The sequence below is a fragment of the Athene noctua genome, chromosome 4, assembly GCF_965140245.1.
Source record: "Athene noctua chromosome 4, bAthNoc1.hap1.1, whole genome shotgun sequence".
NCBI lineage: Eukaryota > Metazoa > Chordata > Aves > Strigiformes > Strigidae > Athene > Athene noctua.
Window position 1 is genome coordinate 64,745,824 of NC_134040.1, and position 27,498 is coordinate 64,773,321.

Below are 27,498 nucleotides of genomic sequence, written 5' to 3' on the forward strand. Positions count from 1 at the left end.
TGGCTTGCTCATAAGAAAATATGTGTCTTTTCTCCACTGGGAAAGTAAGGAAAACACACCTGCTTTATCATTACGGTCAAGAATGTCCTTCTATTGTATTGTATATGCTCAGTGATCATACTACCCAGTATAGTGAGAAAGTAGTAAAATGAATAGCCTTACTGAACATTTAAAGTCAGTCACATGACAACTGCTGCAAAAGGAAGATATTTTAAAGGTACAAACCTTTAGTCTTGCATACTACAACTCTCTGTATAGCTCCAGGAATACTGATCCTGAAAAGCACTAGGCAGAGATGAATACGTGGGAATTCTGATCCTGTGAATAACATCGATATGTCCCCTGTATAACCTTAGATGGGTTAAGTCATGAAATAGTGTTCATCGAGAGTGCTGTGTAATGTATTTGAATTCATTAGAGTTCTACTCTGGTGTGAGATTAGAAGGATTTTTTAAATTTGTTTTTCAAAGGTAGTCCCTATGAACAGCTAAAATACTGAAGCGTTCTTTGCATGTTTTTCTAAACTCTATGAACACCTACAGCCAGCTTGTGATATAATGGTTAAAACCCTTCAACCTCTACAATGCCTTGATGACCATCAGTTGTCTGATTAAAACTGTATTGATAAAGGCAGAAATTTGCTGTTGCCTTTCTCTATTTTCCTCTCAATTACTTCTATACCCTGGCTTTTATTGCTTCATCTCTAAAACAGCAAGGTATGTTCTGAAACCTGATTTGAAAGTACATTCTCAGCAAGAGCAGTAAAATGGCAGGAAATCAGACCCATGAAATCCAATGCAACTTTGGGCTCCAGGGGTGCAAAAGGATTCCAAATAAAAATGGTTTTGTTCAGCAAGGAGAGAAGCACAGTACTTTTTCTATTCAGGAAAGTAATTGGAATTGTGCGTGTGTTTTCAGCTGGAAATAGAGATAAAGTAGTTGATAATATTTGTTTTTTATGAACTATAAATGATTCTCAGTCAACAGTAAACACCTCTGACGCATAGGGGAAAAATATGTCACTTGTTCAGATGGTGATTTTTTTCAAGGCAGGATATAATAGGTAGGTGTAATAAAGTTTACCAGTCTATCAAAAAGCCACTTCAGAAATAGAGTGAAGTTTCCTAAGCAATAAACTCAACTACTGCCAACTGTGGTCACAGATGTCACAGCAATTTTAATGCAAAATATGAAAAACAACAAAGTGATAATCCTGAGATTGTCTTTATTTTACTTTTTACTACTTGAACAGCAAGTGACTAGACAGATGTATATACATGTGAATGTGAATGTACACTTACACACAGAGCTTTGTCAGTGAACTTCAGTGAAGGAAAAACACTAAGTTACCTGAGAATAAGTATGCCCTGGCAGCTGAGAGGAAGAACCAAGATATGAATGCAGAGTAAAATAACTGACATGTACAGAAACCATTGTAACTCATGTTTTGGTCAGGTTACTTTATGATGTTGAAAAATGTTCTGTGCTTTAAGAGGCACAATGAGCTGTAAAGAAAAGGTTAATGTCTGTGGAAAGAAAAAAAGTTACTCTACATCTTCTTTGAGGAATTAATTAGATTTCTTCATCTCGGCAACAAATCTTGGTAACAGACCATCCTGCTGCGAGAAGTCTTCCACAGGATCTGTACTGGCCTTTTCTTTCTGTGACATTCGAGAAACTGCCAGCCTCACTTTCTCCCATTCTTACTCTAGTTGGATTGCAGGTGTTGTATGAAGCTCAGCTTTAGTTTTCAGGTGTTCTTGTTATTAAGGGGGTATAACCTGATAAAAGAGACAGCTTTGGGTTTCTCTCCCTTACTTGCTGGCTAGGACAACTAGGTACTTGGTAAGCAAGTGCTATTCCAAAGTTCACCAGAGGCTGTGGGAGCCCATTTCTCCACAGAAAGACCTGACCCAAACTTGTGCTGTAGGTGACAATTGGGTATATTCTTAAGCATGATCCGAGAATACACATGAGTACATTCATGGATGTAACTCAGTTTCTCTACTGCTCATTTTGAAACAGAAATGTTTGAACTACCTGTGAACATTAAACATCTCTTGCACTTTTTATGAGATTATAAATTTTAACTCCCTGGCTGAAATCCAAAGTGTGCAATTACATTGTGTCAACATATACTCCCTTTGCAGTTTCAATTATTTGAAGAATCATATGCAAAATAAATGTATGTACACAGGAGACTGAGTTAAGGTTATATATAAATGACATATATGATTGAGAAGTGATTAACTCCATTGTTGAGTTCATTTTTAAAGGACTGTACATTTTAATAATGAAGACAAAAGGAGTCTATAAAAAGGCTTGGTGTAAAGTGAAAGAAATAAGAAAGAATAACAACAAATAAGCAGATTTTATTAATGGAGAACATCAAGTTATTTTCTCTAAGTAAAAAGTAGGAACAGTCTCCTGAGCACTGAAAACAATTTTTAAAATGCACAACAGGTTTCAGTAATCAAATTAGAGCAGCGTATCAGTTACTCCAGCGAGTGTTGCCCTGTATCAACAGACGACAGGTTTGTGGGACCAAAGTCTATTTACAGATGAAACCAAGAAATAAAGACTTTGTAAACTGTATTGAATTGTTTGTTCACAGAAACAGATCTCACTCCTTAACAAACCGTGATACAAACCTAGGCAGCCATTAGAATTTTGTGATTAAAAAAAAGGGGATTAATGGATATGAGCAATGGGCCTAGGCATCATGAGAAGAAAACGGAAAAGCAGGGCAAAAAGAAAGTCTGAACATCATGAAGCAACTACAGACTTAACTGTGCTTTGAAAGCATGTTGCTTCAGGATGGCAATGGTAGTTTGTAAAGTTGTGTTTTGCTTCAGGTGAGCTTCTAAGAGTAATTTTTAGAAAGTCTGATGTGCCTATACAACAAATCCGTACCAAGTTAGAGGACAGCACAGAAAAACCTTCCAGCTCCTGCTACCTTAGGATGTTCTTTGCCCTCTTGGAATATGATTGACTGATATTCCCTGTAAAGACACTGCAGTTGCCCTTTGACATTACATATACAAGCCAACAGTGACACTAACCCTGTTCTCTCTCCCCTTCTTCCCTCATTCCTGCTGTTTACCTATGTACAAGCCAAGAATAACCTGTATTGGAGTGCCCATAATAAGAGTCAAGGGAAGTAGTTGATAGCAGCATTTTCATTAGAGCTACTTGATCAGGGGATAGATTGAGAACATAAATCAAAAAAGAGCCAGCAACTGAAGATTTCATCTAAGGAGGTATAATATAGAGCACTGCAGATAAAAACAATAAAGATTTGAAACACATTTGCAGAGAAGCGTGAAATAATATATTTGTATTGCATGTTTTAATTAGGACTCGGACTCTGTGAGTGGAGAAGCAAAAGCACAGGATACAGCAAAAGACCTCTTGGAATAACATGAAAATGACAAGCTAGAATGAGTGAAATATTTTTTAAAAATGAATGAAAAGAGATCAAAAGGGAAATGGGAAATATTCAAAGACAAATTAATTGTGTGCCCAAAGGTCAAGAATGCCATCTAGCAATATGTGGAGAGGCGAAAGCAGGTCACAGAGCAAAGATGAGATAAACTTGATCCAGGGTACAAGAGAGCCATCTAGCATGTGGCACAAGCAACTCAGGAGACAGAAGACTGAAAATAAAAGAAACAGAACCACACTTGGTAATTTTGAGTGAGATACAAAAGCACTTATTGTTTCATTTAGTTTTATCTCAATGTAAGGAGCTCCAGTTCCATCATTCTATTTTTAAACAATAGAAAAGTCCTCTGGATTCTGAAGTGTATAATAGTTTGGGGAAAATTCCTGAAAAATGAGAAAAATATTGCACATCAAGGAAATGAAAGCTTCAGTCCCAATCTGTTTGTTAAGGACCATTTGTAGCTGGGTAACAAATAGATCTTGCTGCAGGATTCACAAAGAATGGATGCTTAATACTGCTGGTGAGGGTATGCCCAACCTCCTGATGCCTGGACATGTCTTTCTCATCTACTGAACATGAGTACAGCTGCTTATCAAAGGTAGCCTAAAATGATCAGAGGCAAATTATTCAGCAGTATGTTTGCCATATTATAAATACAACAACCACAGAATTCATTACGTGTTTCCCCTGGATATGTGAATTACGTATTAAAGAATATTACTTAGACATGATAGCAAAGCAAATACTGTGTCCTTTAGCAGCTGTCAGATAAATAAACAAAAAACAAAGATAAGAATATTTGCAGAAGCTCTAAGTAAATGAAAATGTCTTGATAGTGGCTTAAGTTACCATGCAGATGAGGTAGTACCCAAGAACGTAATTTTTTGTCACTATAAAAGACACCATTAGAAATGTCAAAATAAATAAATCCCTCTATTGTGAAATGAAACTAGAAAAGAGTTCTCCCTATAAATGTTGCACAATAGAATAAGACAATCTATGAAGGTTTTCAGCATATTTTTTTTTCCTGGCACCTTTAACTGGATGAGTGATTACATTAATTTATTTTTCTTACCTTTTAGAAAAGACTGGAAGTTTCTGCCCTTATCTTCATTGATTTTGCCTTCAAGAGAAGAAAGCATCTTGCTCACATCATTCATTGCAGCAGTAATGCTGTCAACCTTCTTCTGTAGAAAAGTCAGTTTCATCTCCTGGCTGCTAATCTTCTCATTCATTTTTTGTGTAAGTGCTTGATCACAAACCAAAACGGGGGGGGGGGGGGGAAGAAGTACTGTTAGAACAGGGGGAGAGGAGAAAGCATAATTGACTTGAGAGATATTAGCTGGAAGTGGAGTGAAAAGTTTCTGAATTTTTAATCTTGAATGAATCATCTTGATTTTTGTCATGTATCATGTATTAGTGCCATTCAGCAGCACAGCAGAAACTAATTACTGAAGCATCTGTATCCATTATAAAGTATTTATAATTCTACAACAGTGTTTTGAATGGTTAGCATATTTTAATCAGTATAATGCCATTCTTCCTCCACCTAGCACCCTACAGGGTATTCAGTTGACTCTCATTTAGTCGATCTCCTTTAACACAATCACAAATGCATTGATTTTTACTTCCCATTTATAAAGTAACTTAATGAATTTGCAAGGCTTGTGTCTGAAGAAATACATCATCTTTTCAGCGTTGGTGTCAAAATGTTCAACACAGCAGCAAGGCAGAAAAACAGCTAATAGACAAATGACTTTGAAATAATCATTAGTTTAACATTAAGAAAAGATGCTCAACTTGTGAAGTCAAGTTTATTTTAAAACCTGCCTAAATTGTTCTTGACACTTGTAGTCTCTTCAGGTGTAAAAAGGCCTAGCTGGATGCTTTTATAATAGATAGTGGTGAAGAAGGCTTTGGTCTTGTAGGTTAAGAGTTCACATGATTTAGCTAGCCATCTGAATTTCACAGCTGACAGGAATGAGACTTATTCTGGGATTTTCAGAAGAAGCTGATAAAAGTAAATGCTCTAATTCCTGTGAGTGGGGCTACAAAATCTCTTCAGTTCCTTCAACAATTCAGACTAAATGGCCTACCTTAGACTCATGATATATTACCCTACGTGATTCAGGCCACACTATGACTTAATAAACTGCTATGCAAGAGACGCTTTGGCAGTACACACAAATATTTATTAGTGTAAATTTACAGTATTGCTATTGGTCTTATGTCACTTTTCATTATGGCATCAATGTCTGTTGCTGTCCATGGCAGTAAACAGTTATAATCAAAAATCATGTAGAAGCACAGAGGTACAACAACAACAACAAAGTTATACGTAAAAGGGCATAGTCTTCTGACTAGACTTTTATTCTTCAAAATTCTAGTATGTAAAAAATAAATGTATCATATCTCACTTGATAGCATTTGGGAAAATCCAGAAAATTCACTAAGTGCAACCAGTCAGCATAGATGATGCATGCCAACACCCATGAGAATGGTCTCCTGTAGAGAGTTGTAAAATTCGTAGTTGGAAGAGCCTGGTGAATAAGGATGACTGATTTAGGTTAGGATGTTAGCATCTCCACATGTTTACTTTGCCCATGGTGTCTACTTACACAGACACAAAATTGTGTTTATAACTCAACCACCTAGTTTTGAGCCTGGCAATTCTCCCTAACGGCACTGTGGAGACAAGCTGTTGGTGGATCTTCTTTGTCTGAACACTCTTCATCATAATACTAGTCTGTGACAGACAGACTGGTCTGGATACTTCTGTTCCTGGTTGAATTGTTACTATGAGAAAGTGATTTAAATTCATTACTGGCTTGTGCATAGTCACCCAAACTTAAAAGTAACCTGCAGGGTGCACTGCCTTCTTTAGTTTGGCTTCTGTCAGTTCCTACTGAAGGGGAAAAACAAGCTGCTTAGAAGAACTTGAAAGTGAGCTTTATAAGTAGCATGGCTGCATAGTGGGAGCTAGAAACAGAATCTGGCTTGTAGAGTCTTGGCAGCTGCTGATGAAATGACAGACCAGGGCAGTTAGTCCTGGCTCCAGGTCATGTTTGCAGGGTTGGCAGCCAGAACAGGTATCTCTCTCCTTCTAAACTGACCCCATTTGATTGAAAAATAACTGAAAAGCAATTAACATGGAGCTCTGAGATTCCAGTTTTTCAGTTATTTTTTTCAAAGCAGAATTCCTACTAAGAGAAGTGGCATGTTTTAATGCTCTATTGATCAAGCTGGCTTTTTCATACAGGTTCTGTCTGCTTTACTAGACAACATCCTCCCTCCCTCCAGCACTGGGAAATTTCATTGCTCACACAATATCACCAGGGGGCAAAAGCTTTCTCCTAACTCCCATTTGTAAATAGCTTTCTAGATATCCATGACAGATTCAGACTTTCCCTCTCCCTCCTATGTTTTCTAATTTTTCTATTTGTTTATTACAATTTAAAGTAAAACGGCTATATGTACATAAGCACGTACACGTGTACATAAAACCCTGTGGCAGTCTGGATTCTGACATCCTGTTCTCCCAGCATGCATGAATATCCCAGCACCAGAGCAGTGTATTGACAACTGCAATACACACACCTGAGAACATATCTTATTATTTGGTCGCATAAAATATTTTCAGATCTAGGTCAACTCTGTGAAAGACAATAACACATTAGTGTTATTAGTAGTGTTACAGCTGATATACAAAAAGCCGGTGTAGACATCCATATTTGAAACATCAACAGATTCAAAAGAAAAGGGAGGTAGTAAGAAAGTTCAAAGAACATGCTTCCATTACACTCTCACATCTTGTCCATCTTCTGGCTCCTCACCATGTAAACTCCAAGCTCATTTGACAGTATGTAGAGAACACTGCCAAACAATTTGCATAAAATTTGCCACCAAAAATTTACCTGACAAATGCACTCATTGCTGGGGACTATATCAAAAGCAGAGAATAATTTTTCCAAACTACTTCCTTATTCAAGCATGTTTCACATAGTTCTTTTGTTGTTATTTAAGCACAGTATGCTGATTGTTGGCAGTTATCTGAGTACACAGAGTTTCTAAATAACTGCATTACCAACATCTCTATACCCTCAAAGGCATATACAACTTCAGGTGGCACAGACTGGAATACAGTATAGTCTGTCAACTACTTGAATACCTCTAAATCATGGATACCTTTTCATGTTTCTTTATAGTGAACACTTGATATTTGAATTCATAGTTAATTGGAATGATATGATAAACTGATTGTTTCTGCTCCCAGTTTAGTGAGTGTGCAAACATGCCTGGCATGAATAAAATTCCACTCCCATGAATACTTATGCAGACAACTATGAAATTAATTTTCTGGAACATTTGTACTGCTAAACTTTAAAGCATACAGATGGTAATGGAAAATAAATATGAAGGTGTGTGAGCATACCCAAGAATTTTAGAGATTAAGAGGTGGAGAAGCTTTTCATGCAGCAGTCACCTAAGGTAACTTCTCAATGTAGATCACTATTTGAATAAAAGCATTGTTGTTACTAACTAGCTCTTACAATGCTGAGGTCTGTACATACCCTTGCAAGAAAACACTGACATTATGTTCCGAAATGTTATGGTCCAGATAGGTTGAAGTAAACACAGTAGTGAGCAAATGAATAGTGTAATAAGAAACAGTCTCAAACATCTGTGGTATAGACCTGTAAACTGCTCCTGTGTTGATTAGCTATTTGACCATTCTAGACAGAGTAGCTTAAAACACACCTAAGCTGCCCTTGCAAAAGTCTGCAGCATCATTGTACTGATTTTGAATAAAGCACCCGTTTCTATAAGAAAATATATAATAAGAATCACATATTCAGATAATACAATTAACATCACTACACTTTGTTTTATGACCAATGCTGGTCTAATACTACTCCTAGGTTTGGTTTTAGGTTTTTTGGCTGTGTTGTTTGGGGGGTTTTTCTTTTTTGTTGTTGTTGTTATTAATTCATCTATTTTACTCAGTAATATAATAGTTCAAATATCTCCTTGCAGAATTATTTTCCTGGGTTTAGTTTAGTCACAAGACACTCTATAAACGTTAAGCTACTGGTACCTTCAAATTCAGTTTCTTCTGCCTATTGTTATCAGAGCAGTGTACTGCTGAACCATGACTGGTAGAAAGTCATTCAGGTTGCTTCAGCAGATAGGGATTTTTATGAAATTGTTTTTGCAGTGATCTTAGTGAGTCTCATGGTCAGTGACTGGGCTAGAGGTGATAGTAATTGTAACAGCTGACCTGGCCCATTGCTGTCCTGAGGAGCTGCTGGTGTCCTCTCATTGACAGTTCTGCTGCTTTCAGCCTGGTTGCTGTGTATAAGTGATTCTTGTTCTTGAGCTAAAAGAGTGAGAAAAAGGAAAGGATATGAGTAAAACACAGAACATGACAATCAGGATTCACTACAATTACTTTTTCCCTCTATACCAACTTTAATAAAGCCTAATCTGCTTAGTCCATCTATAACAGTGTGGGACCACACTGATGAAGACAGTGGCCTTATAAACAGCTTCCTGAGAGTGGCAGGGGTTGATGTTAATGCTGAAATGTCAAAACTTACGCTATAATGAACAGAATTTTGAAATCTTCAGGGCTAAAAATTCTGGAGGAATATTTTAGATCAATTTAAAACAGCTGTACAAAGACAATACAGAGACTGTTGGCTGTAAAATTAATTAGGTTTTTTATAGCTACAAAATTAGTCAGGCCTGTTGAAACTGATTTTTTTTTTTTTTTGATAGATTACACAAATCTTCAACCATGGAAATCTTCCCATTATAGGCAATGATGGTGATACTACATTGTTGCAGCACCTAAAAGATAAAAAACATTTCAAAACATACTCAGATTCCAACAAATATCATCTGAGATTTGCAACTGGTACATACATTAAGAAATGTCACAAAGGTGATATGTTTGTAAATATTTTCTCTGGGCAGGGCAGATGGGATTTTCTGTGCTTATTTTATATTTCAGCCCAAAGATCCCAAAGCAATTCGCAAAAAGCTACACTAATGTCATTATTATTTCAATATTACATTGGTAGAACTGAGATCCAGAAAAGTGAAGTGCCTTCACTCACAAAAAGTAGGGAACAACTGATAGAACAGCTGATAACTGAACTGAGATTTCCACCTTCCTGACTTACTTCTCTAGCCATTATGTTTAATGGTATCATTTTCATTCCATTGTTGTTTAAAAAAATGAAATAAATACAAAGTAGGTTGCAAATTCATGTGTAAAGTCATATCAATTTTTATATGCTTGCTCAGTTTATGAAGCATTTTGAAGTGGATATTGTTCCAGCTGGAGCACATCTAAGGAATGACACATGTGCCACTGATGTGATTTTCAGTCGTCAGTACAGTTCAAGCAGAATAACTTGGGTATGGTGACATTATTTTCCAGTTCAAATATTAAAACCTAGTCTGGCCATAATGTGAGTTTCCAAGGAAACAGAATAAAATGCTGAATCATCAGTCATGAATTCCCTATTTCATCAGTCTCTTAACAGTATATATGAGGATAAATAGATTACATTTAAAGATGGTTTAAGATGTTTTGTGTTGTAAATTAAGAAGGGAAAGTAACAATTAGGATAGGAATTCAAAGGAAGTTAACATATGGACTTAAAGTTTTACAGAATTTGTTGAAATTGGTTGATAAGGAATACAAAATTCTCAAACAGTTATAATTTCAATAGCTTCTGTTATCTTCCTGTGGCATGGTTATTGACAGGAGTTAAATACTTGCATTCAGACCAATTCATTACACAGGATTTATCAGGTGGTGATGTGATGATATAACCTATGACAAGGGAGTCAGTTACTTGCCTGTGATAAAGACCAGCTGATCGATGTCCTTTTACCCTCATTTACTGATCTTTCTGTTGTTCTAAATGCATTCCATGCCACTGTTAGTACTACAAACACCAGATGGTTTTTTATACTATCCAACTTATCTTTCACCCTCCCTATTAAATAAACCGCCCAACTCACAGCTTCATATTGTGGAATACTCAAACTCTCACAGTTTTATTCACTTTTAGAATTTCAAGGATAGATTTTTATCCCTGTGTGCTTATTTTATTAATGATTTAAACTGTTCAGATAACATAATCCCTGTAAGACCCAGGACATAGTATCACTCTGTTGGAGCAAACCCGTAATGGAGCAAGCCAGTAGTACATTATAGATTGTTTCTAAAATCAGCAAGGACTGTAACCAGTGATGCGCACACACACACAACTCAGAGATGACACTCATATTGTGCGGTTATTAAATTTAATCACTGTATAGGAAAGGTACTTCTCAGGCAGCATTAGAAATTCAGGGCTTTTCATTCGTGAAACAAATTCAGAAGAGTCACTGGCAATATAGCTTCTCCTACATCATTCCTCCAGTGTGACTCAGTCCTTTTCCAAAGGAACCACACTGACACATCATTTGGTGATTAAGCCTTATATGCTTCTTGGTCCCACAGCTGAAATCCCCCATCCTAGATGTTGAATAGCAAATGTGATGGGAGCACTAGACTGAAACTCTAATACATACACTCTTTAGGGTGTAAGCCATCAAATGACTCTCATTTGAGACCTTTAAGAAACTGGATATGCTATGCTCAGTTTAAGCTAAAAAGATGAAATATAAAATAAAAATTAGACTACTAGACCCACCTGATAGGTGCCAATTACAATAATAAGGCAACACCAACCAAAAAGCAGCAATTCAAAATGCTGAGCAATGAGTTCTTCCAGTTCCTCCAGGAGCTTCAGGGTCCTCAGCACTTCTGAATATCAGGTAATGCACATAGGAATTTAACATTAGGTTCCTATCATTGAATATATTGACCTAGATGTATAATTTATTGTCCCATGTATTTTTAAACACAGTGTGCAAAATGATTTCAGGGAATATTAAAAATATGGAAATTGGACCTTTTTCCTCTCAATATATTTTTGATGAAGCAGGAACGGCTGAAGGGGAATCCCTGTGGGGAATTTGGTAGTTTCCTCCCATACTCAGTGTTTCAAAGTGAATTGATACCTTCTGTGTCTGTAGCTCACTCCACGCAGAGGATAGCGCTTGCTCCTGTGTGGAACATTTTACAGCCATCTGCTGGAGAAACGACATCACTACCACGCGAGAGAATTCAGTGCTAACAATGGCTATGGCATTGTCAGCAGCTCTGAGAACCAGCGGTTTGCTCTAGGCCACAGCCAAGGCAGATGGAAATGAATTCATCTATATTAAGTCACCTCAGCCTCACTCCACAGCAAAGCTGAATTCGAACACAGAATGATCTACATTCGAAGATGCATCTTCCAGATCTTGAAATTATTTGTGACACATAATATAGTGTTCAGGGACCATGTGTTCATGGGCAAACCAGGATTTCTTCCCCTCAGACATTACTACACATTGTTTTCGCCAGCTTAAGGATAAAAAGTTAAAATAAAGCTGTGTTTAGTAAAAGTGACATGTCAGGAACTTTGCAACTGGGAACTAACAAGCCCTTTCATTTTAGCAGTTTTGCTTCCAGTTAAGCATTTCATATTCCACAATCAAAATAATTATGTTTTATTTGTTGAATTGTCCATATTGTGCTATTTCATGACACCTGTAAGAAATTATGTCTCCATTTTTCCCTTCTTAAAAAGTTTCTTGTAAAATTGCATTGTCCGTGCTGGACTAGGATCCAGCCCTTATTCAATTTGGTCATGTGCTGCCACATGGGAGGTAAAGCTAGAAATAGTGATTTGAACACGTCTCTTCCCAGAGGCTGTCTCATTCATTACTACATTACTTTGAGAACCATCTGTAACCAAGCAGTTACAATGAGGCTACCAAATATGGTTTACAGATGTCTAGTAATAACTATCAGATGGTGACAAATGTTTCCTTCTGCCTAGACTATCACAGTGAACTAGTTACCTATGATTTCACTTGGTTTGAGAAAGCTAAACCAGAAGGTGTTCTGAATTAGCATTTGCTACAAGCAAACCCACACCACCCTAACAGTGCCTTCCCAGGATCTAAAACACCTTGTCCGAATACTCTAGTTCACTTGGCACAGAAACCCTTCAACAGTTCTGTTGTGGAGAAGATCAAGTGCAGAGAGGCCCCACAGAGGGCTCAGCGACTCTGGAGAGCCCCTGTCAGAGCTTACAATGCTTCTCCCTGCACCACTGTAGAAACAGAGTGCCTGAAGACAAGGCTACTGGGCTCCCAACTGTTCAAGTTCATTAGCTGACGTCCTTTCATGGGAGTTGAATAATACAGGCAGGGCTTGTGCTGGTGGTCTGCTCCTCATGGGAGGCAGGATTCCAGAAGCAGGGAAGAAGAGGAGCCTTTCTGACATAACACCTTTCATCCCAATCTCTTTAAGTACTTCTACAAGCATTAATTAATTAAATATCCCAGTGCCCTTGTGAGATAAGTGTCATCTCAATTTTCTAGATGGGTAAACTTGGGTATGCAAATTATAAGTGGCTTCCCCAAGTTATTCAGCAAGCCAGAAGAGGTTTGAAAATAGAACCCAGGAGATGTAATTTCAAACCTGCTCCTGTAACACTTGACAACATTTTCCTTTATTCTCATTTTTACACAGATGCCACTGCCAATTGAGTTATACAGCTGCTTCTTCCTTGTCAGTGCTTGCCTGTTGCTTTGATGCCATTTCAATTTTATCAACCATAGGCTCCTCCTTCAATAAGTATTTTTTAATCTATTTTTGCTAATGTTTGAATTTTTTAAAAGCAAACCTTTAAAACATCTGATCCATGCTCAGTGGACAGGCTTGCTGACTGATTGTGTCCCGTGTTAATATCTGACTCCACACTCAGCTGCACAGAACAGAATTCTGTGCCTGCTGAGGTTCTGGCTCTCCAGCATTGAAATTTCCCTTCTGGATGTGAACAACAGTGATTTCTCTTCATTCCTCTACATAAATTTTTAATCACAGCCTCTACTTTACCACTGCTGATTGAATTCCCTACCACATCTAATGGCCTTTCTTGTAATATTCATTCATTTAAAATATGTATGCTGATGCCATATCTTATTTTTCAAGGGCAGCTTGTTTAAGGCCAGCAGCAAAGAAATAGCTGTTTTACAGATGTTAAACTACAGTACGTTGCCATATGTTTGATCACCAGGGCAGAGGTAAAACACTCTTTTCTGTCAAAAAAGGGCACAGTTTTACAGGGATCATGTGTAATACCTAGTAAAATTCAGTTCACTGTTGAAATGAACAACAAAAGTCACACTCTATTCAGAGAGAAACAAAGTTGATACATTATTTTATCATATATTTTTAGAGCTTGAAACTCAACGCGAGAAGAGTCACAGTGCTATAGGTGAATTTTACAGCAACTATTCAACAGAGGACCAAATGTAACATCCCCAGCACTGAAATACTCAATAACTAAAAGGTCAAAAGTAGAGATGCACTGAATGCAAACTCCATACTTTAGCAAAATGGTATAAAGCTCAAGATTTTATGAGTTTTATTTAGAATGAAAGAGAAGAAAGGACATTCTGCTTAGCTACTCTGGAAATTCATGTGCAGGGAAGAGTCCACATCCCAAAGCATTTTAGTTACTGTGCATTTTTCCTGGGTTTAAATTAACAGGAAGGACTGTTTCAATTTTCAGCAGAACCATTTGCTCACAAATCAGATTGCATTGTTTTCATTTGTTGAGGTGAATAGTTTCAAATCCTTACAACTCTACCTACCTTTGTGTTGGCAGTTTTGCCCACTGTACCCAGGACAGCACTTCCACTCCAGCGATGTTACTATTGTATGTTTGATTCTGTAGGCTTGGTGTGTTGCTGTCCGGGACCTGCAAAACAAGAAAATTTTAAATCTATTTTAGGTGACCAAAAGCTGTAGGATACCTGTATAACTACATTACGTTATCTTACACGTCACATGTACCCTTTCATTAAGTGCTTGACACTGGAAGTGAAGCCTAACTAGAGTTTGGTATTTCAATAGCAATTACAGTTTTAATAGTGCAGACTTCAGGTCATCTGCATGGATTTTAAAGGAACCCGATGTCTATTTAGTGCTGTCAGACTTCTTCCCTGAATATCTTATCCAGGAGACAACTACTGCTCACTTTTATGGAAGATATTACAATTAATATCTACTAAACTGGACAGAGTGAGCCAAAAATACAGTTGTGATATACCGTTTCCTTTGAAATCAGTGAAAAAAGTATTCACAATTAATTTATGTCATATCAGTTCACATCTAGTGCACACTGGAAGCATTCCATTCTGATTATTTTATACAAGATTATACAAACATTAATCCAATAAAGCATGAAAATTTCCACTCTGGAAGTCATTTTAAGGAGGGTATGGCTATGTAGTTGGGATGCCTCAGTTACCACTATTAGAGTATGTAACTGTAGAGGCAGCAATTTTCTTTCTGTGTTTCAACACTTTCTGCATGTCTTGGCTACCCTGTCTTTTAGCTCTCTTAACTTCATAGAGAAGTCAGTTTAGAATGAACATGCTACAGTAGGGCATACAAAAGAAACTAACCACATCAAGTCTACTTGCCTCTTTTAATATGTTAAATACAAACATTGAATAAAAAGAATAGCACACAGTTCTGCTAATTGCTAAACACTAACATGAAGAACACCTAAAAATCTCAGAAGATACAATTATAAAATTGTTACAGAACAGTTTTGGACACATAATCCTTGTCTAAATCATTCTAGAAATGGAGACATATTCAAAGGCTGTCAGACCAGAAATATCCTCCCAATGAACTAAAACAATGCCACCTTGTTTTATACTGTAGTTAATTCTATAACCCCTTCACAAAGGATGTAATATTATATATATTAAAATTCACAGTAACTGTCAGGAGCTTTGCATGTGTCCCCAACCAGCTTTGTCTCTGAGAAATGGCTTTTTCAGCAGTAAGAACTCACTGAAGATTAAGGTGAACTGAAATCAAGAGAGTTCTCAGTTATTTTGCCGTATGGATGGTCTTGTTTTACAATAAAACTACCTTATTCTGTATTAGCATAATCCATTCCTGAAAGCACTCATAAAAATTATGTGTCCCTGAAAGGAGTTAATCAGGAATAGCTACTGTGAAAGTAACTCTCCATGTAGACAAGCCCCAGAACTGTATATAGTAGAGACTTATTTACAGGAGCAGCACAAGCATCTAGTTGTCCTACAGAAAACAAATCGGAATTATTGTGAATCTTCTAGATTGAATTAGAAAAAAAACCCTGGCAACATTTCAACCACAAGGTCCACTCCACACTTTTGCAATACAATTGACTGTACTTCTGTCACCTAATCCTAAGGATACTCTATTCCCAGTTTCACCTCAAAAGTTTAAGCATGTTCTGCCATACCACCTAGAGGACAACTCTTAGAACAGTCAAACGGACTTGTAAGAGGCTTTTGAAATTTTTCAAGGGGAAAATATGTGACAACCTCTGTTTTGTTGGTGCTCTTTCAGTTCACGATTTTCCAGGCCCATGCTTTAAAACCTAATTTCATTTATGACTGAAATCTAAAGTTTAGAGACTACAGTGAACCAGAAAGAACAAGTCGTATGCAGGCCAATTACTTTTCTAGGTTCACTGCCTGACCAAAGCTGTACCAGAAATAAGCACCCAGCACAGAGATAACAACAAAAATATTTATGCCTCTCAGGGGAAGCCTTTTGCTCCAACAAAGCACAAGCTTGGAAAACAGCACAGAAAGGATTTTCTTCCTCACATGTCCTTTAAAGCTTTGCACACATGCACCTTTCCTTGCAGTACTACTGAAGAGGGAAGCAGGCAGTGGGCTTACTTGGAGGCTTTGAACTGATCAGAGGGTGCCACAGTGAAGGCATGCCAAGTCGTGAGCTTTCACACTCGTTATAGAAACGTGTGAAGATGAGACCTGGAAATGTGCTGATCTGCTCCCTCCTGTTTTCTTTTTCATTTCTAAAGTCATGGTTTTATTAATTATGCAGTTGGTGATAAAGTAGTTGCAAGTACTCTTTTCTTCCTAGTTCTACACACCTCTGAGCACAGGATCCAATATGCCAAGTGCAAGGCTTCGCTCTGCCTGATAAGAAGGTTTCCAAATTGTCCACCACCACTGTAGGTAAGAGTCTGGTATGGACATAAGCACACCAGTTCCTGTAAGATACAAAAGGTAAATTTAATTAAAAGTACAAATAACGTTTTCCACAATATGGTGTTTATATTAAGAGGAAAGTTAAAACCATAATTTAGGGATAGAACTAAGGTATGAAAACTGTTTCTCTCAGGCTGCCAATGTAGTCTTGGGCAATTAGTCTTTGAGCTTCAGCTACCCATTAACAACAAAGAAAACCAACAATAATTTCTCCATCTCTACATATTTTTATATTGCAAATCTAAATTTTTCTTTGTAAGTGTTTGTGGAGCGCCAAGTATAAAGAAGCTTTTCTAGACTGCAGTAATGACAGGTCTTAAAATACACCCACATTTCAGACTGCAGAAAATGTTTACCCAGAAGTCAAAGGATTGTTTAATAAGGTTTTTAACCACCTATAACTTTAACTTCATGAATGGACATTTCTACTCTTCCTTCCTTCCCCCAGCATTACTGTGATTACATGTAGGTTGTGTTTTGCAGTGCACTTTGAGGTGAAAGTCACAAACAGCAATAACATGCCACAGCTTCATGCTTACCTCTGCCACTGGCTACCCACCCAGAGAAGGAAGTCATGTACAAAATGAACAAACTCTTGATCGCTGCAGCATAGGACATAGAAATGGGCAACTGCAAGGCCAGGTTTGGGTTTTTTAAAAAAAAAAAAAAAAAAAAAAGGATTCTAAGGAGGTTGCAAGAAACCGCAAACTGTTAAATTGGATTTTGAAATCAGGAAACTCGATAGAAGCTACAGTAGAGGACAGAATTAAGTAGAAATTACAAACCGCATAAGGGCTTGGGACAGATTCATACAGGGAAACCGTGCCTCAGAAATCTACCAGCATTCTTTGACTCAGAAGCAGGTAGATAAAGGGGTGATTTTCAGAGGTTTTTGGCAAGGTCGCCTGCCAAAAGCTATTAGAGGGGAAAAAAAAACCCCAATCTGTCACATAGTAAGAGGATCCTCTTACAGATTAATAAGGTATTAAATCAGAGGTGAAAGATCAGTTAGCTTTCTCAAGAAACAGTTTATGAGCAGAATCCCACATGAATCTGTAACAGACGTTATATTCATTAATGAGAGGGAAAGCAGGTGAATAGGGAGATGACAGACTTATACAGACCTATACAAAATCATTTTGTGTAGTAAACCTACAAGTTTAGGGTCAGCCCACATCTTGGGTACAGAATTCAGGTTTGTTCCTACATCATAGAGGGAGTTGAAAAAGATGCAAACAGAAGATAAAGAAAAGCAAGAATGTGGTCATAGCATTCATTATTCAATTGGTCTTGTTATGAAAGAGAGGCGTGAAAACAAAACAGGTTTAAATTTAAAGGGGAAATAAAAAAAGTCAGGGTGGTGTTTCCACAAACAAAGACTGTGCCAGATTTGGAAGGTTGGGAAGCTAAAATAGATTTTAGAAAGAAGTTAAATAATTTATGATTTCATGAGAGAACATGCCATTAGGGTGCTGTTTGTTTGTTTGGGGTTTTTTTAAACACAAAGTTGTAGCTATAACTTCTGTCTCAGGAAGTCTCACAGCTGCAGATTGGAAGGCATCCTGAAGAAAGTATTATTGCATTTCTGCCAGTGAAACAAACGCCAGTCTGGTCTAGCAGTGATTCCCCTCCCCCCCAACTTAGTACAGCCTTTCTTAGGGTCACACATGATTCCCTTATCCACATTGAAACACATTTCATTTTTGACTTGGCAAGCTAGTGACAAGACATTGTTTCAGTTGTAGGGATCCTTAATTTGAAAGTACTTCCATACTAATATTTGTGTATAAGAACTTGAAGTTCATCTTCCTGGGTCATGGTTTGCTGCTAACCTTTGTTTGCAGCTGTAGTAGTTCTGTTAGTATTTCATAATGCAGTAAGGAAATACATATTTATATTACCCAGCTGACCCAAAAAATCAGTATCTTGTTATGGGCTTCTTATACTGGAAATAAAAATACAATTAAAACTAGATTAGTTCAATTTACTTAACTGGCATTAGTACAGATTCACATTGCTTCAAACAAGAACAACAGCACAAAACACAAAATAGTATCAGAGTCTATCCTTAAGTGATTGCTTTTGCCTGCTGAGATCCTACCAGTGCACTGACATTAAATTCAGTAGTGCTTTACTTGGAAAACGATTCCCAAGGAAACAGCAGGATAAGCTGGGAAGTAAGATACTAAGTAAGGTCAACAAACTGAACCTCTCAGTATTTCTGCTGTCAGCATTGTATTGTGGTGCTCCCTCACACAACACATAATGTTTAATTGCTGAATAATGTGTTTCATATAAGATTTTTTTTTATTGAGTGTCTTAGATCTGATTTTGCTCACCCACTCTCCACTTCCTTGAGAGTTTTCATTAGTATATTATTTCTTTTTAAATGGCTATAAAAAGGCTGTGCTTCTGTTTGATGTTTCCTTTATGTTTTGTCTCCTCTAGCTATAGCTTTTTGTCTGTGTGTATCAACTAGACACTCTGTGAATAAATATTTGCTAAAAATTAAATGCAGCTCTAGATTAGGTACTTTTCTCCCTACCTCTGTGGAAGCCAGAAGCAACTCTATGCAGGTTTGACACATATAAAATGGACAGAATCAAAAGGAGACTTAAATCTTTTGAGCTTTGCAGCAGGATCATAAAGTTATTTGTAACACTACTCTAGTTGGGGCCTACGGTTCCTTTACAGCCTCCTGCATCACACAGAGACTAGCAGTAGCAACTAAATAATAATGATATTTGCATATTGCCAACAGTTAGCCGGAGCGCAGGCTTGTACCTCCACCTCTGCAGCAGCAAGGGAGAATGGGCATGCCCTCTTGCCAAGAGCTCAGCAGGAGCTGTCTATGGCAGAGCACTTCACTCCCTTACAACCATGATCAGGAAGACAGCTCTTTCATGTGGCTTCCTGGCTGAGGATCAGGGAGTAGCAAGAGCAGGGCTTCACCCTAATAGGAAGCAAGGGGGAACAACTACAGAAGCTAGGCACTGACCTTACCAGCAGTATATGGCACCATAGACAGGCAAGCAGCACTAGGGTACCAGGAACGGGGCAGGTAGCAGTATGGCAAACATCAGGCAGAAACTAGGTAACAAGTCCAAGAAGGCTACCAGACACAAGCACACTTATAAGGACAACAGGCTCGGTTCTTGGTTTAAATGGAGCCCTGGCCCATTTGTGTGGGTGGAGGTTTCAGGTGAGATTGTTTAGGACCATCAAGCCTCATTAGGTGGCTTAGAACACTATCACTGAGCTCCTTCCTCACCACAGGCATGAGGTGTCTTCCATTTCACAGCTGCAGTGAGGATTTTGCATAGACATGCCCAAGGTTAAAAGCCATATTTTTTTCTCTGAAGTGCAGCACAGATTGAAGGAAAAAAAAAAAAATCTCAGCATATGAATGGAATAAACATTTCTTAACAGGTACAGAAAGTGATTCTGAAGCAGACTGAGAGGTCTATTTGGGAGGAACTCTGACTAAGCATGGTGGTTTGCTTATGATTTGCTTGTGATTTAAACTTGGTATGGAGAATATAAACATCTAAATTCCTGAATAACTCCCAGCCATTAAGTGATGGCGTACAAAGTCTGATTGGAAGATATCTGAAGTGATAACACCACCTCAAGCAGTTATGCAGTACCATGCCTCTTTTACTGTTGCATATTAGCTGTCCGAAAAGTGAGGAACAAACAGCTAACACCCTGGGCAGCTGAGTGTTAAGCTTACCTCTGAAAAATCAAGAACTCAAATGCAGGAATCAGATTTTAAAATCTAGGCAGTGGTTAGGTTAGAAGAACTTGAGCTCATAGCTCCCTAGCCTGTGCTCTACCCTCACGTGCAGATCCAAAAGCTTACCAGAGAAAGGGATTAAGCAGAAGACACATAGCAGTGTTGTCAGTGATGACCTTTTCTGCCATGCACACAGCTGGGGTATAATTTTTGGTAACTGAATTCCATTTTACATTTGAGAAAATGTGGTCAATGAAAGTATAAAACACTGAAAACAGGCATAAAAAGCAGTTGAAAAATACATGAAAGCCTTGGAATAGAGAGAATCCAGTTTAAAAAAAAAATCTACTTTTTAAAATTCATAATGTAAATCCACTAATTATCATTATTATTGAGGGTGACTAACTTCAAGGTAACAGCTATTGGAACTTGCTCATTTGGAGATGCCCTCCGAAGGAAAACATACATCCCAAAGGTATCAGTTAAGGACTGCTCTTGGTTTTTAAAGACAGTCTGAAACAGCTTCTGGTTTCTTCCAAAAATTTAAATCAACTGGAGCAGACTGTTTCTATTTAAAATATTTAACTCATTCTTAAGCTACATGAGTGCAATGTCTGAAGCTGTGGTTCTCACATGGCCCAGCAATCTTTGATCAGGCTAAATTGGAGGAAATATTCACAGCAAAAGAGCCCCTGGTGTGACTCATAATTAGGTTTACACTACCAATGAAATAAGCTCATTAAGAGATGTTAAGAATGTAAATACAATTTTGAAATCAAATTGTCTGAAAAAATGTAGATTTGGAAATAGAAGATGAAGTGTGGTGGAAGAACTATGACAGGCTGTGTTAATGCAAAGGCAGAACAGAAGAACTGATTTGCATAACAGGACTTTAAACCTGAAAATCCTCTTTACCCTCTATGGAATAATATATTCTGGATCAGCAACACAGGCTTCTAATATGCAGCTTTTGTTGAGAGCTGCAGGAGCTGGCATTTGTTTTGCATCGAGCCTGATTTCAATCAGAAAAGCTGTATTTAAAAACAAAACAAAATCCTTACAACGTACAAGTCCAGGCTGAAGAGAGCAGTGCAAGTCCTCAACTGCCATAAAACCTGTGTGACAGATTTCATCCTCCTCTTGCGTGTATTGGCCAGGAAAACTCACTGATAGCAAGGTGTGGGAGTCCTCAGGCTTTCAAAATAGCCTCTTTGCTTGTGATATTTGCAGAAGTATTTCCAGATCAAATCAAAATACTGCTACACCAACTCTGCATCAAGAGCCTATCTGCGGTTTGACCGTATCTGAGAAGCGGTGTATAGTACCAAGAGCAGCATTTTTTGCTTTTGCAACCAATAAGCATGTTTACTCTGCAGCCTTGGCAGGTCTGGGCCCTCTGGGGTTTCTGGCCATTGCAAATTCAAAGTCCTGAGCAGTTGATGGTCTGCAGAGCCTGCTCACACAGCTGGAGTAAAGAACCTAAAACCAGCAGGGCATTAGTGGGACCCAGATGGTGCCTTTAAGCCTGTATTTAGCTTTTGGGATCCTAGATGTCTTGTACAGCTTATTCAGATCTTGCTTTAATACCCTCTTGCAAAAGTTTTCTTCTTTTCTGCTTATACCAGTCTTGTTTCTTTTTCCACAGAGAAAACCTTCCCATGAAGCATTTCTTCATTCCCACAGTTAGCCAGAAAATAGGAAGGATGCAGCCTGGAGATAACTGTGGAATGGAAGTAGCTTCGGGGCAACTGCAAACAAAGACTGCCTGCACTGTGTCCCTAGCAATAAGTCCAATGCCCAGTCTAGACGAGTATGTACCAATAATACATGCATTTCCCTCAGTGGAAAAAAAGGTTATTTCTGGCAGTGTAAAACAGATTACTGTAGTGTTTCCCTGTGTTCAGCTGACTCACCCTCAGTGATTTGCATCAACCTCATGATATATATACACAGTGTGAATTACTGGGCAGCATCTTGTGACCTCAAAGGGATGCGATTTGCTGCAAAAAAGCAACTTCCCCGTTTGCAAAACGAAAGCATGTGGCCTACAGAAACCTGCCCTGTAACGCACAGCTAGGAGATGAACCGTAGGTGATGTCTCAGCTGTAGTTACTCTTGTTTAAGCTTTTACAAGCAGCAAAGATGGTTTCTTAACTTACTGTGGAGATTTCTGAAGCTGGACTTATCTTTATGTGATGAAAGATACCCCACTTACTTCGAAATAGCTGTTTAAGCACTCACTCTTACCGCCTCGCCTCCTCATTCAGGGGACACTTAAGAGCCCTTAAACCCGTCTCAGCTTCACTGGCGTCCTGCCAGCACCCTCAAGCCCTCGCCTAACTCGCGGGGCTTACGCTCTGCCTTACCACCTCTCCGGGGGCAGGCTGGGTGCCGCGGCTGAGCTGCGGTGGGCAGAGCTCACCCCATCGTCCCCCGCCGCGGGGTTTGCTGCCACGGGGCAACACCGGGAGCCGCCAGGCGGCAACCGCCAGGCGGCGGCGGGGGAAGGATAGAGGCGGCGCCCGTGGGGCGGGGCGCTGGGGGCGCTGGGGGCGGGGCGCTGGGGGCGCTGGGGGCGGGGCGCTGGGGCGCTGGGGGCGGGGCGCTGGGCGCTGTGGGCGGGGCGCTGGGGCGCTGGGGGCGGGGCGCTGGGGCGCTGGGGGCGGGGCGCTGGGGGCGCTGGGGGCGGGGCGCTGTGGGCGGGGCTCTGGGGGCGCTGTGGGCGGGGCGCTGGGGCGCTGTGGGCGGGGCGCTGTGGGCGCTGCCGGGCCGGGCCGGGCCGGCAGGTGGCGGGCGCTGCCCGTAGCAGCGGGAAGCTGCCGGCGGCGGACAAGGCGCTCGTAGGTCTGCGGCGCTGGCGACGCGTGGGGCCCCGTGGCCGCATCTGTCCGCGACCGCCACCCCGCTCACCCCTGCTGCTGAGGGGCCGGGCCGCGATGGGTGTTGTGGCCGTGCCAGATCGCCTGCAGCCCGGAGCGGAGCTTCTCCGCTTCCTACTGCTCACCGGCACCGACGGCGAGGGAGAGCCCCGCCCCGCCGCTTTCTGCTGAGGGATTAGGGCGAGCAGAGGGCCTGCGGGGGGGGCGGGCAGCAAAGGAAAAAAATAAATTTGTTTAACTCCGAAGAAGGAATGATGTGTCTGCTTGCTGGTGAAATTATCTGGTCTGTGACAAGATTGTTCTCAGTGCATTTGCAGCCAAGGGCAAGGTTTCTGTTTAACTTCATCAAGCTTTGAACGGTCCTGATGCTGTGATACTCCATGTTGCTGAAAAGTGAAGTACAGTTTACACTAACATCGAAAAATTACCATTTTCTCAGGGTGAGAGGGTGAGTGGAGATTTATGAGACTAAAAGGACCCTTGCCACAGCACATTTCCACCGTAAACTGTGGGTTGGGTACATCGCCAAGAAAAAAACCCGAACAAATCCTCACAAAAACTGCCAGCTAGAGTATGAGCTAAACCTGCATACGATTGCTTCCACTTGCTTGGAGGCACAGATCCTTGTAAGTGGTCCTAAAGCCACTCAACAGGAACACTGGTGGCAGTCAGGCCACAAAGGGTATAGATTTTGTTCTGCCCCTTTCATATTATATCTGAAAATGAGTTATTTTTACCCATGAGTAAATTAGATTACCTGCGTTTTAATAGAAATGCTATTGAATCAGCACAGCTGAACATCACTGAATCATGAAAATGAGATTATTGTGTTGCTGAAGGAATACGAAAGGTCCCAGAGCTGGAGCCATTGTTAAAGTCAGTGCACAGCTCAGTGGTTGTGCCTCATTCACATTTTAGGCAGTTTATTCATATTTCACAGAACAGTTTGTTAAATACTAATCTCAATTCTACACCTGTTCTCATTTTGTGTTGCCCTTTACAACTCATCAAAGAGGATGCAGAAAGGTCCTATAAGCATCTGGAATTGGTAGATGCCTTGCAGGGAGAAGCTGGGGGACCAGGGCTTCTTCAGGCTGGGGAACGGAGGGCTGGGGGGGCACCTGACAGCAGCCCTCCAGGCCCTACAGGGAGGCTATTTAGAAGCTGGATCTAGGCTCTTCCCAGCAGTACATGGCAGGAGAGCAAGAGGTAAGGGGCCCAAACTGAAACAAGAGAAGTTCAGACTGAGTATGAGAAACTTGTTCCCCAGAGGGACACCCAGGCACTGGAGCAGACCCAGAGAGGTGGTGCAATCACCAGTCCAAAGCATGGAGCTCACTAAGTACCTGACCGCATCAAGCCCCAAGCAACCTGGTCTGATCTCACACCTGGCCCTGCTGTGAGCAGGACGTTGGAGTAGAGACCTCTGGAGGTCCCTTCCAACCTGGATGATCCTATGATGAACCTCTGATCTTTGCTTATATCTATATATATATATATATATATATGTATCTCCTTTGGGTGACATGATTGTTCTTCTGAATACAGTAGGTTAAGTGTATTCATGCATAAAAATATAATAACATGGTGTGGAAGAAATCCATGTTTTCACTTGGTTTTTGTTGTTTTGCTTTTTTTTTTTTTTTTTTTTTTTTGTAAACCAGGATCTTTCCCAGTCTAAAAAACTGTTACAAGAAGATCAGATTTTAGGTCCTGAATTCAGGTTGTCTAAAAGTACATTGCTGTGATATATTTTCAGTTTGCTTTAAACAACCTGCCAAGTTTGGATGAGGAGAGATAATACTGATATAATGTAAACACTCAGATTATAAGGATATCAAGCACCCTCAAGGTTTATTTGCCATTGCATGTAAGACCAGGTTTTGGTTTCAGCAACTTCCTTTGAACTCCACTAGGTGACCACAGAGACCCTTCATCTTTTTGATACCAGCATTATAGTAAATTTTGTATCTTTAAATGAACATCAGTCAGCTTTCAAAAATATAAGATCTAGCTCAAAGAGAAATTATAAACATGAACCAAAATCTGTTAATCTTTTAGGTTCACTGCTTAGCTTACTTTGCTCTGAAATACATGAATCTCAGCTGAAATTAAAACTCAGTATTCACTAGGGACTGACTGACCATAAACAAATCAAATTGGGAAATCTGTTTGACATGCAGATTACAGTGGAAAAAACCTGGACAGGTTCTGAAAAGTGCATTTGATATGTAATATATATAATATAATATAATATAATATAATATAATATAATATAATAATATAATATAATATAATATAATATAATATAATATAATATAATATAATATAATGGTAAAATATGTCCTAGGGCATGTTTTTAGCCCTGAGAAAGAGCTGACCTGTTGACACTGAAGTACCAGGTTAGGGGAGTCGTACCATTTTTTAATGTTTTTTTTTCAGGACTCAGGGTCCTGACATTTTGTCCTGTCTGTTACAAAATACAAAATCTACTCTCACCATTCATTTCCTTTTTTTGTATGTACAGTGCTGAAGCCTTGGACTGTGAACAGCCTCTTTGTCTCATCCAAGTTTTCATTTACTGTTGTGACCACTTGTTTGTCCTACCTTGTACTGCAAAAGTTAATTCACAATTTCCACTTATGTAGCACTTAGTCAATCTATTTTAGCATTTTAAAAGTTGTTTTGTTGTGAACCAGATCAACTCTTTTAGACCTTGTCTCCCTCTCTGTGTTCAGAGCCCTTCAAAATAATCAAACTATCCCACAGATAGAATTTAGACTTTTGAGAAGATGTCCATTAATCTGCTTTGAGAATCAGTAAAACACATTTGAAAACCCAAACTGCTCTTTAAAAGGGTATTAATTCTGCATTTTCCCCTCTGGAATATAAATTTATTTTCCATCAACTAACTGACTCAGAGTACAAAATTCATTAAAGTAGTTATGGTCTAGTTTACTGTCAGGGCTTCTCATATGACCTTCAGTGGTGCTGGTTTTCACTGGTTTGTTAGTGCTTTTGTAATCTACAAAAAATGAGATTGCAGTATGTCAGTGATGGTTCTCCACTTTGAGAAACACTGACAAAAAAACCTCAAACCTGTATAAGAGAAAAAATGAAAACGTAAACCAAAAAAGATCAATCCAAATTCCAGGGTTGAGTTTCTTTAATCTGTTCATAGTGTTGTTTTGGGCAGCTTCTCTTTTCTTATTCAGATTCATTAAATGGTTAAATTCCTTGCCAGTTGCTTTGTACCTGATTTGCCGTCTACTTATGCAGATCTGTACATTTATGCTGTTGCTGATTGATTTCTTAGGGGGCCCTTGAGCAAAAGGATCTGAGACAAAGTTCATGAAATTCAGGGTGATTTTTTTCCCAGGGTTTTCCTCATGACCTATGGTATTACTTACCAGGAGTGTAATACAGAATAGATGCTTTGCGATTTGGCAGGAAAATTGTCTTTTGAAACACTTGCATTCTCTAACTAGCAACACAGATACTGCCTCTGGAAAACATATGGGGACACCTTGCTGCTGGTTTTTTCCTTGCCACAACTATTCTAGGAATTAGTGTCAGATTTCTAAAATGTTATTTATATTCACATTTGTAAGAATGCATATTTTCTGTGCAAACTTCAGCAGATGTTTCTGGTGTACCTTAAATGAAATGTTGCAAAGAGTTGGATTTTTGCAGTGAGTGGGAGATAAATCCTAACACTGTGTCCAGTTTGTTACAGTAATACTAATCTATATAGTGGGGTGAAGAGCCGTTAGCAGGGGTGGAAAACAGTCTGTTTCTAATCCTCACTGTTCCCATGGCAGATAAAGCAAAGAGCAAAAATAAACACAAGCATCAATGCAATAGTTAGTGTAATGAGATGAATGGAAACCTTTATTTCCATCACTAAAAAATTTCAGAAGTCATCTGTATAGTAGTGCCTTATCTGAAGCTGATCACAGAAAAACTAAATAACCAGGCTCTGAGGAGACTAAGAGAAAAAGATTCTGGGCTTTTTGTCTTTTATAAGTATTTCGTGAGTGTCTCAAAAGCAAGCTGGGTGGAGACGTGATTTTTTAAATTCCCACTGCTGTTTCCTGGGCTACTGAAAACAGTCTGTCATGATTCTGCCCAGCCATCATTGCTGAAAGGCTGTCTCAGAAAACCAGAACTTTTGAGTTTGTAATTTCCTGAGTTTTAGTCTTGTTTTCAGAAATTATTATTTTATCACCTACAGT

General features: G+C 39.2%; 1 protein-coding gene across 1 annotated transcript in view; it reads right to left on the reverse strand.

The window, feature by feature from the left end:
- MMRN1 (multimerin 1) overlaps positions 1–27,498 on the reverse strand; it is a 46,591-nt gene that overhangs the window by 12,870 nt on the left and 6,223 nt on the right. Inside the window, exons 2-5 of the mRNA XM_074905575.1 lie at positions 16,531–16,650; positions 14,219–14,325; positions 8,724–8,822; positions 4,521–4,694 (exon numbers count right to left, since the gene is read on the reverse strand). Coding sequence (XP_074761676.1) covers positions 4,521–4,694; positions 8,724–8,822; positions 14,219–14,325; positions 16,531–16,650 — 500 coding nt within the window. The remainder of the gene's footprint in view (positions 1–4,520; positions 4,695–8,723; positions 8,823–14,218; positions 14,326–16,530; positions 16,651–27,498) is intronic.